The sequence below is a fragment of the Octopus sinensis genome, linkage group LG1 (assembly GCF_006345805.1).
Source record: "Octopus sinensis linkage group LG1, ASM634580v1, whole genome shotgun sequence".
In the NCBI taxonomy this organism is placed as follows: Eukaryota; Metazoa; Mollusca; class Cephalopoda; order Octopoda; family Octopodidae; genus Octopus; species Octopus sinensis.
The window spans coordinates 92039193-92057648 of NC_042997.1; the positions used below are offsets into that span (position 1 = coordinate 92039193).

The 18456-nt window shown below is 35.0% G+C and overlaps 1 protein-coding gene across 5 annotated transcripts in view; it reads right to left on the bottom strand.

Moving 5' to 3' along the window:
• The window catches only part of LOC115212706 (sugar transporter SWEET1), a 67063-nt gene that overhangs the window by 4564 nt on the left and 44043 nt on the right, over positions 1 to 18456 (bottom strand). For 2 of the 5 annotated variants that reach the window (XR_004999172.1, XR_004999166.1), the window contains 3 exons: positions 15678 to 15797; positions 11440 to 13292; positions 10960 to 11386 (listed from right to left, as the gene is read on the bottom strand). Coding sequence is in view for 1 of the 5 variants with exons in the window: in XM_029781369.2 (XP_029637229.1) it covers positions 13194 to 13292; positions 15678 to 15797 (219 nt within the window). In the remaining 4 variants the exon portion in view is untranslated. The other 3 variants (XR_004999171.1, XR_004999169.1, XM_029781369.2) reach the window with 3 other exon arrangements.

Here is an 18456-nt window from a genome sequence, read left to right on the forward strand (position 1 = left end):
GCACCGAGTACAGTGAAGAATTCAGGGTAGAGGTTGGGGTCCACCAAGGTTCAGTCCTCAGTCCCCTCCTATTTATCATAGTCCTCCAGGCAATAACGGAGGAATTCAAGACAGGATGCCCCTGGGAGCTCCTATATGCTGATGACCTTGCTCTAATTGCTGAGTCTCTATCAGAACTAGAGGAGAAGTTTCAGGTATGGAAACAAGGTTTAGAATCGAAGGGCCTAGAATTAGAATCAACCTAGCCAAAACCAAAGTCCTAATAAGTAGGAAGGTAGACCAATCACAAACGCCTTCAGGTAGATGGCCCTGCTCGATCTGTAGAAAAGGTGTAGGTAGAAACTCTATAAGATGCACCAAGTGTAAGCTATGGACACATAAGAGGTGCAGCAATGTCAAAGGAAGGCTAACTAGGAAGATGGTTTTTGTATGTGGCAGATGCTCAGGAACAATTAACACTGAAGATGCTCTGAGACCAACTTCCGTCACTTTCCAGGGAGAAAAGCTAGTAGAAGTAGTTGATAGTTTCCGTTACCTAGGTGACCAAGTCAGTAGCGGGGGCGGGTGCGGAGAGTATAACTGCTAGAGTAAGAATAGCCTGGGCAAAGTTTAGAGAGCTCTTACCTCTGCTGGTGACAAAAGGCCTCTCGCTCAAAGTAAAAGGCAGACTGTATGATGCATGTGTACGTACAGCCATGCTACATGGTAGTGAAACTTGGGCTGTGACTGCTGAGGATTTGCGTAAGCTCGCAAGAAATGAAGCTAGTATGCTCCGATGGATGTGTAACGTCAGTGTTCATAATCGACAGAGTGTAAGTACCTTGAGAGAAAAGTTGAACCTAAGAAGTATCAGTTGTTGTGTGCAAGAGAGACGTATGCGCTGGTATGGTCATGTGATGAGAATGGCTGAAGATAGTTGTGTGCGAAAGTGCCACACCCTGGCAGTGGAAGAGGTAGACCCAGGAAAACCTGGGTCGAGGCGGTGAAGCACGACCTTCGAACTTTAGGTCTCACCAAGGAAATGACCAGTGACCAAGACCTTTGGAGGTATGCTGTGCATGAGAAAACCTGGCAAGACCAGTGAGAACAGTCAAAATCAAGATCAAACCAAATTGAGGTCGATCAACATCAGGGCCCCCGTGCAGGTGACAAGTAAAAGTACCATCCGTTCGTAGCCATTCGCCAGCCCTGTCTGGCCCCCGTGTTCGTTGCCAGCCTGGCCTGGCCCCCGTGCCGGTGACACGTAAAAGTACCATCCGTTTGTGGCCGTTTGCCAGCTCTGTCTGGCCCCCGTGCCGGTGACACGTAAAAGCACCATCCGTTCGTGGCCGTTTGCCAGCTCTGTCTGGCCCCCGTGCCGGTGACACGTAAAAGCACCATCCGTTCGTGGCCGTTTGCCAGCCCTGTCTGGCCCCCATGTCGATGACATGTAAAAGCACCATCCGTTCGTGTCCGTTGCCAGCCTCGCCTGGCCCCCGTGCCGGTGACACGTAAAAGCACCATCCGTTCGTGGCCGTTTGCCAGCCCTGTCTGGTCCCCATGTCGGTGGCATGTAAAAGCACCATCCGTTCGTGCCCGTTGCCAGCCTCGCCTGGCCCCCGTGCCGGTGACACGTAAAAGCACCATCCGTTTCGTGGCCATTTGCCAGCTCTCTGGCCCCCGTGTTGGTGGCACGTAAAAGCACCATCCGTTCGTTTGTCCGTTGCCAGCCTCGCTGGCCCCATGCCGGTGACACGTAAAAGCACCATCCGTTCGTGGCCGTTTGCCAGCTCTGTCTGGCACCTGTGCAGGTGGCACGTAAAAAGCACCCACTACACTCACGGAGTGGTTGGCGTTAGGAAGGGCATCCAGCCGTAGAAACACTGCCAGATCTGACTGGGCCTGATGAAGCCTTCCAGCTTCACAGACCCCAGTTGAACCGTCCAACCCATGCTAGCATGGAGAACGGACGCTAAATGATGATGATGATGATATATACATATATATACATATATATATACATATACACATACATATATATACATATACACATATACATACATACATATATATACATATATACACATATACATACATAATATATATATATCCATATATATATATATATATATATATACATATATATATCCATATATACATATATATATCCATATATACATATATATAATATATATATATATATATCCATATATACATATACATATATATGACCTGGGATGAAGCACAACCTTCAAACTTTAGGCCTCACTAAGGAAATGACTAATGACCAAGACCTTTGGAAATATGCCGTGCGTGAGAAGACCCGGCAAGCCAAATGAAACCATAATCTCATGGCCTATGCCAGTGGCGTAACCAGCCCACTTATGCGTACCTTTTCCTTCTTTGGACACTAAAACTCTGCTTGCGAAGACCTGTTGAAGCAAGTGAAATCAAAATCAAATTCGATGACTGGCGTCCGTGCTAGCAGGGTGCAAAGAGCACCATATGAGCGTGATCGTTGCCAGAGCAGCCAACTGGCTTCTGTGCCAATGACACGTAAAAGGGCACCATTCGAGCGTGACCGTTACCAACGTCACCTTCCTGGCACCTGTGCTGGTGGCATGTATAAAAGGATTTGAGCGAGGTTGTTGCCAGTACCGGCTGACTGGCCCCCGTACCGGTGGCATGTAAAAAGCACCCACTACACTCTCGGAGTGGTTGGCGTTAGGAAGGGCATCCAGCTGTAGAAACTCTGCCAAATCAAGATTGGAGCCTGGTGCAGCTATCTGGTTCACCAGCCCTCAGTCAAAATCATCCAACCCATGCTAGCATGGAAAGCGGACATTAAACGATGATGATGATGATATACATGCATATATATACATACAAATATATACATATACATACATATATATACACATATATATATATATATACACATATACATACATATATATACACATGCATATATATATATATATATTATATATATATATATATAATATATATATATATATATATACACATATACATATATATATGTACACATGCATATATATATATATATATATATATATATATATATATATATATATACACATATACATACACATGCATATGTGCATGTATAGTCTTCGTGTGAATGTGACCTGGGTGTTATTGTCAATAGCGATTTGCGTTGGACAAAACACATCGCTAAAATTGCCAAGAAGTCTAGGGTGTCTTGGAATCACTCACCATGTCCTTTGTGAGCCGCTCTCCGGCTATCTATCTGCGGCTTTATATAGCTATGGTACGACCTCACCTGGAATTTGCATCACCAGTCTGGACCCCCTATCTTGCCCAGGATATTAATCATCTGGAAGCCGTTTAGCGACGTGCAACCAAGAGAATACCCTCCATCAGGTATTTACCATATTCTGAACACCTTACTTCCCTGGGCATGGACACATTGAAACTCCGACGTCTGGCAGCTGACTTGGCAGATAACCATAAAATTATTAACCATCTTACAAACAATAACTCTGAGCACCTTTTCAAACTCCACCTGTCTAACACCCATGAATATGTTTACAAAGTCAGAAAACAGCACAGCTCCCATGACTTTCGGAAACATTTTTTCACGCTAAGAGTTGCTGAAGCATAGAACAGACTGCCGGCATCAGTTGTTAGTTGTCGGAGCACTGCATCCTTCAAAACTTCCATGCTTCCTGAGATTCGCCAACACTACACCTGATTTTCTCCCATCCATACACACGCAAGCATGTATCTGACTCATACACTGTTCATTTTCCAGACATTTGTAAATTACTGCATATACTTTATATGCACTTTTTGACAAGTTGTGCACCTGAGCACTGTATACAATAATTTCATTATTATTATATATATATATATACAACAAAAGAGAACAGTTCTGGGTTAATTTGTTCAACTAAACCTTTCAAAGCCATGTCTTAGCATGGCTGAAGTCCAATAACTGAAACAAGTAAAAAAATAAGAAACAAAAAAATGACACATAAAAGAAAAAGAAAAAATTAAACAGAAAAAGATAAAAATCAACACAAAAAATAGCTGAAAATATTTTAATGGAAAAATTTATTTTTTTTTTTTTTAGTTGATGATAATTTGTTTGTTTGCATGTATTAGTTGAAAATATTTTCAACTGCGATTGCATGTCAATTAAACTGACACTTGATTTGTCAAGACGTTCCCGAATTGGATAAACTTCAAATTAAGGATTTGAAGACTCTCATTAACCAACAAGTATGAATTTGCTTTTATAGAATGAAGCCAACGATAATAAAATCTACAAAAATATTTCTGATAGGGAGGAAAAAAATAAGAGCAGCATATTTTCATATTTTTTCGTTGGACTCACTATGTACCAGTTCTTCCTGTTTTGACACACAAACTTCGCATTTAAAAAAATATTACAAATATAGAATATAAAAATTAGAAATATTTACAATTAAAAGACATTTAACATATGCACAAACATAAAAAGATGTATATATTTCATATTAGGGATGCTAAAAATGCCTGAAATTTTGTCTATAGCAAAATGATAAAATTGCTAAAGCATTGAAAAATAAGTACATTTAAATATTGTTTTATTTATAATTATCTTGATCTGTCCAGTATCACCCCAACAGTACAAGAGTTGTAATGAACATAACTCAGTAAGAGCCATCACAGGCACTTTTAGTAAATCTTTGGCTTAAGAGACAAATATTGTTTATACTAGTGTGTAACCATACCATCATTAATGACAAGTTTATTGTATATTCATTTTCACTGATTGGTCTGGAGGAAGTGGCAGTGCTCACAGCTTTGGTAGGCCTTCCTATACCAGTGAAATTGAGGCCATAGTCATTTCTTTTGAAATGTAACAAGTCAACACTAGCATGAACTAGTGAAGGAAGAAATTGATACACACACACAAACACATATAGTGTGTTGGAGAATGCTAGCATGATATAGTGTGGTTATGGCATAAGCCACGAGTGAGCTGAAACAGCTGTTAAGACTATTAAATTACACATTTTGTTCATTTCATATTCTTTATTCTTGTATTTCATGTAAATATACTCATCAAGCCAAGTCAACCTTTTTTTATTTGCCTTTTAACATATATATACAAGTATGCATACATATGTGTGTGTGTGTGTGTATTATGTATGTGGCCATTCTGAGGTACTGCTTCAAAGGGTTTCAATGGAATTGACCCCAATACTCATTTTTTATAAAGCCTAGTACTTATGCCAACCCTCTATTTTTGCCAAACAACTAAGTTGTGGGAACATAAACAAACCAACATTGGTTGCCAAGTGGTGGATAAACACATGCACATAGATATATACATATGCAACATGCTTCTTTCAGTTTCCATCTACTAAATTCACTCACAAGGCTTTGATTGGCCCAGTGGAACAATGTGGTTGGGAAGCAAACTTCTTGCAACACAGCCTCAACCACATGATTTTGAATTTAGTCCCAAGGTACTGCAATTCGGGCAAGTATCTTTACCTGTAGCACTAGGGCACCCAATAGCTTGTGAGAGAATTTCATAGATGGAAAGTGTATGGAAGCTTATTGTAAATATGTGCGTGCACATGTTTGTGTGTGTGCATGCATGCATGTGTAAATGTTCACTGCTTGGTGAAAAAAGCAACGCTTTCTTATAATACCCTGTCAAAAAATAGTCTACTAAGTCTGCACTTTCAAAGACAAGTGGAATGGAACAAAAGAAAGGATTAGCGATAGGACATCAGGCTGTAAAACAATAGAAGATTCTAGAGGGCAATGTTCTGGGGAAGGACAGGAAAAACTAGTTAGTATAGGTTGGGGAGGGAGGTTAAACATAAACACATATTTCTTTAAGTGTATGTGTATGTATGTATATATATATATATATATATATATATAAAGGACAATGACTTAAACTCTTAACCTTTGAGTCACTTATGTTTGTGCAACTTTACATGCAATTAAAAGATACATGTTGCTTTGCAACTACATGATTTCAGTTTCAGTTTCACTATGCAACAACTTAGGCAAGTGTTTTCTACTATAGCCCCAGACCAACCAATATCTTGTGTGAATTGGTAAAAACTGTGATGAAGCCTGTCATATATATATACACACACACATACACATATATACATACATGTATGCATATGTGTGTCTTCATGTTTGTCCCTTCATCACTTGACAACCTGTATTAGTTTATTCATGTTACCATAACTTAACAGTTCAGCAAAAATAGTCTGATAGAATAAGTACCTGATTTGGAAGAAAAACATAAGTACTTGGGCTGATTTATTTAACTAAACCCTTCAAAGCAGTGCTCCAGCATGGCTACTTCCCAATAACTGAAATATGTAAAAAGAAAAAAATTATACATGCCATACTCATATAATGCCCAAAGCCATGCAGACATTGGTCAGACAAACTGTACTGATGATGGATGACATCATTAATGTGACTAGTAACCTTGATTTTACATAGTGTACAGACAATGCGAAAGAAAGGGAAAAGATACAAGCAAACACACATACATACATTATGCGTATATATATATATATCTTTGTGATATTGACTGTACAAGACATATCTACTTTTCATTCCCATCGTACTCTTTCTCCTTTCAGCCCCCACCACTCCTAGCATCCTAAGCTCTGTTGCCTGGGTTACATAAATCTCCATCATACCCCCTGCCATCACAGTCATGTTGCTTTGCCTTGAATATATACACCTTGCTTAGAATACAGTATACTTCTATGACTCAATGTCTATCATACATCCCTCTCAATGTTATTATTTATGCCTCTATCACTCATGCTTCTCACCTAGTAAAAAGCCTAAGAGCAAGCAGAGAAGTGATGTTGTGAGTCTCTTTAGTCATGTCAAAAACATGGCTAACTCTCCAGTGCTAGTGCCATAAAATAAGCACCCAGTATACTCTGTAATTGCTTGCGGTTTAGACAAGCTACTAGCAGTAGATATCAAGTCAAAAATGTAACAAGTATAAGATAAGCCATACCTTGAATATACACTGACTTTGAATAAAATGAGCAGTTCAACCCCTGCCAGGAGTTATATATATATATATATATATATATATATACACCTACACACGTGTGTCTGCATATGATATGATAGTTGGAAATGAACAAATTGTTTGTTTCCAATCTTCTGTATGAACCAAAAATGGCCATGGGGTATATTATATGAAAACAGGTGAGGGTAGGCACAAGAGGAAGGGCAATCAGCTGTAAGAACAGCATAGAAAAGATATGTTGTCATCATCATAAATGATATATATTATCATCACCATTTTAATGTCCATTTTTCCCATGCTGTCATGGATGAAACAGAAATTATTGAGACAGATTTTCAAGGCTGGATGCTCTTCCTGTTACCAAACCTCACCTGTTTCCAAGTAGAGTAATATTTTCTGATGACTAAGCATGTTTTCACAGAATATTAGAATTGAATGACACAGCTTATGAATGATACTATCACAAGTTTAAATTAAGTGAATATCCATTTCTTCTTAAAAAGTCTTCATATAATTTAAACTTGTGTTATATGATATATATTTGCTAATGCCTATCTACTTCATATACATGTACACACAATATTGCACTTACTGAGCATCAAACCCCAGAAACAGCTGTAAAGGATGTTTTGTTTCCCTATCTTTTATCTATGAGATTTGAGTATGAACTCTTGAAGAATAACTATGAAGGACTGCTCAGATCCTCTTCTCTTTTTATTTCTGATATAGTATAAACTTTCAGGATACATATCTATATATGAAGAATTACTATGAACTCTTGCCTTCTTGTTTTCCTGTCTTTCTGCTCCATTTATATGTATATTTTTATACTCACTTCTGTATAACTATTTTATAAATGCTTTGATGCCATTAACTACCTGTCCATTTGTAATTTTACTATAGTAAATATATATTCACACACACAAACACAGACTTGGAGTATTCATAAAAATATATATGTGAGTTTTATAAACTTTTATTTGAAAATTTTAATTTCCATCACAGAGGTTATGTGAATTGGATATACTGTGTTTCCTATGTAATTTTTATTAATACATAACATATTTATGTTGAATTGTAATAATATATAAGCTGGAATTTGGAGTATGTACATTTATGTTTTGTGGATACAAACATTGTTTGTTTTTCTTTGAGATGTCTGTGTGTCAAAATCACAATCTCCACTAAGGGAAATTCTCTGGTTATGATAGATTGAATTTAATATCTAATTATCTTTGCCTTTTGTTAATATGAGATGGTTACTTTCATGCTGCTTTGTTGGGTTTTACAGGGACTATACACATTCTTAGGTCATTTGTAACATCTGGGGGAGTTAGTCATAGGGTTAGATATAATTTTATTCATACTGTCTGTAAATAACCATAGTTTAGCATGTTAAATTACAGTTATAAGTTATAAATTTTATCTGTGCATATGGCTGGCTGTTAATACATGCTGCTGATAAGGCCTGATTAGGATGAAATGCATTTGGCATTCTTGCTAGCTTTGCTACTGGGACAATTTTCATCCACCTTCAATATATATTGGGTTTTTAAGCACAGTACATTCATAAGAGATATTATCTAAGGACAAATACGATAGTAAGTTACCTTTTAATGGTGTATATACATTAAGTATGATACATAGATAGCTATATACCTTTTAGTTGTTTCAGTCATTGGACTGAGGCCATGCTGGGGCACCACCTTGAAGTTTTAGTTGAATGTATTGACCTTAGTGCTAATTTTTTTTTATAAAGCCTGCCACTTACTCTATTGCTCACTTTTGCCAAACTGCTAAGTAGTGGGGATGTAACCTAACAAACACCAATTGTCAAGCAGCAGTGGGGGACAAAGACACATACACATATAAGACAGATTTCTTTCAGTTTCCCACTACCAAATCCACTTATAAAACTTTGGTTGACCAGAGACTTTAGTAGAACACACTTGTCCAACATACCACGCAATGGGAGTGAACCTGAAACCAAGTGGTTGGGAAGCAAATCACACAGCAATGTCTATATATATATCTTTTGTTTTTATGAGTTTTTTCATGCTAGCATATGTAATATATATTTATATACACACGTATGTGTGTGTATGTGTATATATGTATTATATATATGATATAATATATATATAATATAAAACCTATATGAGAACTATATGAGAACATATGAGAATTATATGAGAATTATATGAGAACATGTATGTTTGTTTTGGAGATGGTAATAAGACAGCTGGAAAGATAGAGATAGAGAGAGTAGGGTCGAGAGGGCACAGTAAATTTTAATCATGTGACTGCAATTCTAATCTCTGTTGAAACCACCTTCCACTTTGTTATGCAGAAGAAAGACACCCAACTTGCAAATAACTATAAGTTATATCTGTGAGCTAATCGTAAAGCATTTAAACTATATAGCTGAATTAATTTAACTTTCTAAGAACCTTATGACTGTTCACATTACACATTAAAATGATTTGGAGTTACAATAATCATATACCTAAATAATTATTGCCCCTCCAAAGCATATCACGTTTGTCGTAAATGTTCATGTTTCTTTTTAGACTTTTAGTTAACCCTTGTTTCATATGTTCTTAGTAATATTAAAATTTCCTTTCATAAATCTCAAGTTACTCTAGTAGTCGTGAAAAAATTAGAAATGTGTGTCATACATGATGCACAGAACAATACCTAGGACAGGTAATTAGTTAACTAATCAGGCCAAAATTTTCTACCTGTATAATTTTCAAACTGGTCAGATGCGACCTCTCATAACAACCCTGCAATATCATTCTAAAACTAACAATCAACTCATCAAAATCTCAAAGTTAATAATGCATGATTAATTCAAAACAATGTGAACAAAAAAGCATTACTTTTGGGAGAATAATGCAAATGCTAAAGGGTTAATGAAGGTACATGATAAAATTATACAAATCTGCCAAATTTACAATTTTAATTAGTGTATGTGACTTCTTATTTCTTTGAGAGATTTAAAAGTATGCTTCACTTTGTAAACTATGTCTCATTCTAGTTTGTAATATCTGAAACCAATATCTTAAAATTTGATTATGGCATGACACATCTGATATGAAAAGATTTGTTTTGACTAGTAAAAGTACAACACTAACTTTTCAGACAATGATGGTCTGGAACCTTTTATAATCCACATTAATTTAGGAGCAGGAAATTCAAATTCCTATGGCCAACAGACTAATCTATTCATTCCTTGCAGAATACAGTATTAAAAAACTTTATCATTTATACTAATGTACAAGTGACTTTTATGTCATTTAATAATGACCATCCCAGGTTCAGAAAAATCATGATCCAGAAAGGCTTTGGAACAAAAGGTTAAAAAAAATTGATATTGTATCTGTACTAGGAATCTAGTTCATAAGTAGTTTTATATTATTAAAAACAGAATAATGGATGGCACAAGCTAAGAAAAAAAGCTTAAGGTAAGTGTTTAAAGAGCTAACATGAACAATTTTACATAAAAAAAAATTGTGTCTTAAAAAAATAATGTGTATTGTGTCTATTTTTGTTTGTAAATTTAACAAATTGATTGATTGAAAATTACATCTGGTATATGTGTGTATATATATATATATATATATATACATATATATAAAACAAATCACTTCTAGGCTCCAAATGATCTTTGAAAGCCAGTATTTAGCTTCAGTTTCATGGTGTGAAACTGTTGACAGACTGAATACAAGTCTATAATAGGTACCTACACTAAATAGTTAAGTGAAGTGAGTTGATATAGAATAAGGTGTTCTTCCAAGGAACACGAAATTACCCAATAGATTATCCACTTGACTATCTCACCTTTACTCACAACACACACACACACACAGTATAATCAGGTAAAGTTCAAATGTCAAACAAGGAGTACAACAATATATGATATATGAAACAAAGTTGATCTTATATTACAACTATAAACACTTAACAGAAGAACAAAATTGCCAGTTTCCTCAAGCTTGGGTCACCAGATGGGTTTACTTGAAGCTACAAGAAATTTCTCATTTGACAAGATAGATCCAATGACTAGCTCTGAAAAGGCAGTAGCAATGTTGTTTAGTTAAGTCCATAAAACTGTAATATAAAATTAGTTAATTCTATTTCATATCCTGGAGCTATGTTCATCAAATCTGACTGGATATATTTAATGACCATAGCTCCAAGGAACTGTGAGATAACTGCAATATAAAATAATACATATGTATAGTTCAGACCAAAGACAGTATATATATATATTTCTCTGTATGAATTTGAATGTCTTTAAATAAATAACATCCATAAGTTAATTTTATCCTCTCTCTCTCTCTCTCTCACACACACACACACACACACACACACACACACACACACACACACACACACACACACACACACACAGTTGTTGGTAGTCTCTCAAGTTTGAGAAAGAGGATTCCACAATTTCTTGCTGAATAACCTGCATAGATGATTTGTTTATAGGGATCAAATATTTGTACTGCTAGTAGCTTACTCTATCAAATCAACATTACCTGTACAGGTGCATAATGTGCCACATGTCAGAAGTTGAAATGATTGCAGAGCAACATGAAATGAAGTGTTTTGCTCAAAAACACAATGCACCACTCAGTACAGGAATTGAAACCAGTACCACAAGATCATGAGTGCAGGAACCTAACTACTAGACCACAAGCCATATTTGATAGTATATCAAGTCAAACTCAGCAGTGGAGAGTGCTTTATCATAATATAATGGGAGAAGAGAAAATGCATGTGTGTATTGAATTGGCTCATGATAATGAATTGTAAAACATGACTAGATTTTTGTAATACACTGATGGAGTATATTAACAAAACATACTTCAGTATTATTAGTTTGAGTTCGAAGGAAGTGAAATGATCACAGTATAACAAAGTTTGTAAGTCATTGATTAGATAGCTTCTAGATGGTATTTGAAACATTGCAAATTTATGTAAAGCAAGCAATTTCAAATACTGAAATGTTTGAGAAACAATATAAAATTCTTGTTTTGATAAAACCATTTTTTCATATTCCATAAGAGCATTAGAAATTAATCAAGGCACTTCATGACAGAATTAAATTAAATTTTCTTTTAAAACTTGATAAAGTTTTATATAAGCAATATATTCCAATATAAAACTTATTATTGGCTGGAGTTTGTATGAGTAGATTCAAAGAATTTTCTCAAAAGGTTTGATGAGGAAAACTTATTTTTAAGAGATTTAAAAATAAGACTTTGTAGAGCAATTCTCTGATTTGAGCATTTTCCATTTACAATTATTCCCCCTTCTAACTGTAGTGAAGAGAATCAAATGACAATAGCAACTTCTTTTGACTGAAGACGAAATTAATTTCTCTGGATACATAGAATCCATCTTAGTCTGTGACTGATATTCAGATGGATTGAAAGACAAAACTGTACCCCTCTCCCACACCACCACTATACTGTAAACTTAAAACAGTGTGGAACTGCCCTAATTACACAGAAGAATTCAATTTGGGATTGCCTTTATCATCTTCACTACCTTTGTGTCAATAATAACATGGATGATTAATAAAAGCCATAAACTGAAACAATTATTGTTATCAATGAATACAAACAGTGAAAGCCAGTTTCCTCAGGTGAGTAACTGGTTCTCATAGATATTTTTAAGGATGGTTACAATGTAAAAAACAAAATAAAAATCCTATGTTGTAAGATGAAATGAATTACAAAACTGTAGATATTTTGGCATATAATGTGTCAAAATGAAGAACTGGTCATAAAAGCAACTGACTCAAAAAGTTACTGGTCCCAAATACTACACTTTGATAAAATTCATTCAAGCTTTGGTAGTTTTCATGTTGGTCAACAGTTGAATAAACAAATGCTTTTCTGATGATCAAACTCTGATTCAGACTGTCAATTATATTAACAGCAAAAATATTAGTAGTACCATTGGATATATATACAGAAGAGAATGATGAAATTCATCTTGGCTTTGGTTTTTAAGTTAATGGTCAGTTTATGAGTTGAACATTTGTTTGAGATTTACAATATATATAATAATGCATTTTTTGGACTTTGGAATAGAGTATTTTGGTCACAATCAAATTTCATTCATTATGTTGCATTTAAGCTTTGATAGAAAGTATTGGCTGTGGTTTTGCTGGGTATTTGAAAAATAATGCAAACTGGAAAAGGCATAGCAAAACACCACACATATTGGGCATCTGAAAGAAAAGGTAAATTAGAGTTAATAAAACTAAGAAAAAACCCATTATAATACAAAATGCTTAAAGTTTTATACAAATTGAATTATTGAATGAAATGATTTATTATCAAAAATGTAACTCATTCTAAATAAATTCACTTAAAAGTAAATTGTATCTATATGTTGTTGTTTATGATCAAAGGCATTCAAGTTATAACTGGGAATAATGCACTTTGAGCTCTATTATTTAATTTGGTAGAATGGTTGGTATTTCTGGCAAGTGAAGAAACCTCATAGAAGTTTACCAATAAGCTCATAAAGCAATAACGCAGAGATACAATTACTAAGCATGTTAAAGAAACAGTTGTGCACTACACTCTACACATGAACAATATACAACTAAAGCCCTTAAAGTCATTACAAAGGCTTAAGTATCATGATCTCTAGTGATCTTTTAAGGTAAGCTCACATATATAACATTGCCATAGAATCAATGTTCTATATATGTGTATATATAATGTATCTCAAAAATTGGGGGTGCTACAAAAAATAAAAACTTCAGCTCCGATCAATTTCTGATCCTGTTAAGTTGAAGTAAGTACAACCCATGTTGGTGAACTGCTTATACTTTGAGACAATCGTATTGTGACACACACATAAACCCTGTACTGCATCCCAAAAAAGGCTGTTCAGTTTATTGTGAAAAAGCTTAATCAACAACATGCTATATGCACTATATTTTTTTCTTCCCAATAACTTCCTATAGCCTGCACTGTAGATTCTACTGAGACAATGATTTATGTTACTCTAAACAAGTAATCTGTATACAATTTCCACCCAAGCTCAACCTGACACACAACTGTTTCTTCTCTTTGCCATCCTTACTGTTTTTCTCTTCCTAGATTCTGCATTATTTTCCCAATTCCTTCCTAGAACAGAAATCCTCTGTAACTCACATTCTAGCCATTGATACTAACCTACAGAAATTGAGGTATCGTAGATGCTTCTCTACCTCTAACCAAGTAATAAAAAACATGACAATAGTGGTTGCAACCTCAAGTTAGTATCACAAGTAGAACAAACTTACAAACATCCCAGAACTATACTTGTCTCATGTAATTTAATTCTTTGAAATTTTCAAGACTTAGCTAGCAAAATACTTCGCTATCCTTTTTTTAAATATAGAATTTTCACATAAAAAAAATTCTTTTATCTTAGTTTTCTAATTCTTACATATTTGGGTAGTTTGGAACATGGCATACCATTGGATACTTTTTCAAGAAAACTCTCTCAGATATGAACTGGTCATGCTACCTCCTTTCCATTATGTAGACTGATACAAACAGAATAATGCATCTTACTCAAAGCTAATTATTTTTGAGTAAGCAGACATCCAATCAACCATGTTTAACGAATATAAATATCAAACTTTTACTAATAAACTAGTCCGTTAGAAAATCTGTTTGAGATAGAAGCAGTATATGAACCAAAAAATATTGCTTATGGCCACTTTAACCCCAGGAAGACCTCCTCCAGCTGGTTTATTCAGTGTGCTTCTCGCACCCAATATTTATTGCAAGCAGGAGATAACTCCTGCCACCCTAACTTCAAGACCACCAGACAATATGGATTCGATTTATATTGGATCTCTTTGGTGGTAGATACTCATTGCCAAGCATGGCAGAAGTTTACCTCATTTGCAATATAGAGAAAACAGTGTCATAGAATCACTGATTTTGTAAGTAGGAAACTAGTCTGTTAGAAAATCTGTTTGAGATAGAAGCAGTATATGAACTAAAAAGTATTGCTTATAATCACTTTAATGTGACTGTCCTCTAAGACATGATGAGACTGCCATTTAACCCCAAGAGGACATCTCCGGCAGCTGGTAATAAACGAGCTGGAGGAGAAGCAATAATGTTTGGTTCATATACTGCTTCTATCTTGAAGAGAATCTTTAACAGTCTAGTTTCCTAGTTACAAAATCAGTGATTGTATGACACTGTATCTTCTATATATTGCAAGCGAAGTAAACTGCTGCCATGCCTGGCAACAAGTACCCACCACCAAAGAGATCCAATACAGATCAAAACCACATGATCTGGTGGTCTTGAAGTTAGGGAGGCAGGAGTTATCACCCGCTACAAATAAATACCGGATGCAACAACCACATTGAAGTGGCCATAAGCAATACTTTTATTGTCATTTTAGTAAAAAGACATTTGTGCACATATTGATACAGATATCCTTTCTTTTATAGAACATATTTTATTATTTGGAGTAAACTCTAAATATCCTTACTCATTTCAGGTAAAAGAAAAGAAAATCAACATTTTGACAATTTTTTTTTCAGCCACGTGGGAAGTGAGATTTACAATTACATTAACTTAACAAAAATACTGACCTGCATATAAAAGTCTTTTAACAAAGCTCCATAGAGAAACCATTCAAGAGCAACCACAAAATTGGCCGTAGCTAATGGAAAAGACATACATTCAGTGCTTTTGGTTCTAACCACGTGAAACTGGAAAATAATTTTAAATTCTTCTATAAAGTCACAACATATTTTCATACATCAAAAAATGTTAGTTCATAGCAACTCTATTAATGATAAAGCCTATTGTCTCTGTCTGTCTCTTTGACAGACAGACACACACACAAACAAACACACACTCCAGACACACAATTTCATCAAAAAACTTTAGAGTTGTTTGGTAGTTAGGCAAAGTCAGTAATTAATAGGGGTTTTTTTTCTATAATGCACCATTTTTGCATATTACAAGGGGAACATAAATCAAAAGGGTTCCCAATATGAATCAAACTTATTATCTTTGACTAGTTAACTTCCTTTGATAATTAATTCCTGCTTGTGTAGAACCTATTTTAGAAAACTTATTAACTAGCATCATTTCAGTTTATGTGAATAACCTCAACTGACGAACAATTGATGACTGAATTCTAAGTTGAAATCTTCACTTGAAATGTAGGGTTCTTGTTAGTACCACCCTTTTTTGGAAAGTAGATAAATGAAGACAATCAAATATTTTGGACTGGCCTTGTAATAATAAATATTTTAGTGTTTTTCTTTTGGTATTTCCTACATAAAAATGATCCTTGATTACATATGCTTACCAAACTATGTTACCAAATTTGAGATATGGGTTAACTATAACTTGTAAAGCATTGGAAAGGCATAACTTGTCCTTTTTAGTAATCATTAAACAAAGTTCTTGGAATAAAATGTTGACATTTGGCAAGACAATATTCCCATTTAATGGGCAGTTGTTGATATTTTTACAATGTAGTGCTTTGTACTTATAACTATTCTTGGGGGCTCTAGTAGGATTAGTATTGAACTCGAAGGTATTGGAGGACGTAAGTCTTCAGATAGTTTGATTTTATATAACTTTTGTCTCTGTAATGCTGTCAGGAAAGTTTGGCATGGTAGAGTATGATAGCTTATGGCAAGGTAGGAAGTTAATTTTAAGTGGAAAGAATATTTTAAGTATTCTAGTTTTTACTTAGAGATTGCATGGAGCATTATCCCATTCCTATATTTATTTTTCTCATGAGTGCAACTCAATCTAGTTTTTGTGGTTATGTTAGGTAGATTTGGTTCAGTACACTGACTCTCGCTTTCTAAATTATACATATAGCTGAAATCATTGCATTTGCTGCATGGTATTGGATGGGTGTTGCTAAATTTGGTATTCCTTGTGTTTTTATTTCTATCATTATCCTTGTTCTTGCTTTTGACATTATAATCATTATTTTTACTAACAATATCATTACCATTACTCTTAGCATTACTAATGATATTTATTGAGTAGGTGCTGTTCTTGTAGTTGCCATGATTATTAATATTATTTTACTAGCACAAAATTTATCAATTTTATTCTTAAAGTTTGTGATTTTAAAGTAGTTCAAGTTACCAGGGATGGAATTTGTGTGTCTAGGTGTAGAAAAGTTTCATGATGATTTTTTTCTGCACTTTCATTAAACAAATATGTAGTGTGAATTTGAAGGTTGACGTTGGGCATATATGTAATTTTTTTCTGTATAGTTGTTTCTATTAACAACCTCATAATAATATCAGACAATGTCATAAAAAAAATTTCACATTTAGCAGATAATTTAAATACTCAGATAGAGATATTTTTCATTATTCCAATAATCACACATGTATTATGATTAGATTCCCTGTGAATGTAGTATAAAGTTTCATTCAGCTAATTGTAAAAAATTTAGAAGTTACCAACGTGCTCCCGGTGCCTGAGGAGAGGAAGCTAGGAGCATGTCTTCAGTAGCTGTCCAAAACCCTTAGGAGAGGGAAACTACTGTTAGAGGCAACAACTGGTGTTGCCTCTAACAGTAGTCAACTGCTACAAGAGTAAAAGTGATGCCTTAGAAAGAAGTAATTAAAGAGGTAACATAATTTTGGACCAAGCCATGAAAGTCACAGAAAGAGTTATAGCTTAACAAATTAGGAAGACAATTAGCCTATATGAGATGCAGTTTGGTTTAGTGCTGGGCTGAATTATTACTCATGTTCTCTTTTTAGTAAGGCAAATGCAGAAGAAGTATTTGGCCAGAAGTAAACCACTGTATTACAGAAAGCATACAAATAGGTCCCTCACTTCCTGATCTGATGGTTGCTGTGGAAGCTAGAAATAAATGCTATCTGTGAGGTGAGAGTTGGCAATGAGTGCACCAATAAATTTTGTGTTCAGGTAGGAGTTCACCAGGGCTCAGTCTCCTCCTATTTATTATGGTTCTTCAGACCATAACAAAAGAGTTTAAGACTGATTTCCTGTGGGAACAACTCAACACTGATGATTTTATTCTTATAGCAGAATCTATATTAGAATTATAAGTAAAATTCCATGAGTGGAAGCAAAACCTGGAATCAAAAGGCCTTAAAATTAACTTAGCGAAAACCAAAGTTATAGCAAGCAGGAAAACTAACAGAAGGCTAATCCTTTTGAGAAAATGATCTCATTTGATGTATGGAAAAAATGTAGGTAGAAATTCCACATTATGTACATGGGAGAAAACTATGGCCACATAAGAAGTACAGTGGAATTACAAGAAGGTTATCAGAGAAAGTAGACTTTATGGTAGAAGTGATGAGGTAATATTCACTTGTACAGAAGGATCCTTAGAGTTAGTACATAGCTCATGCT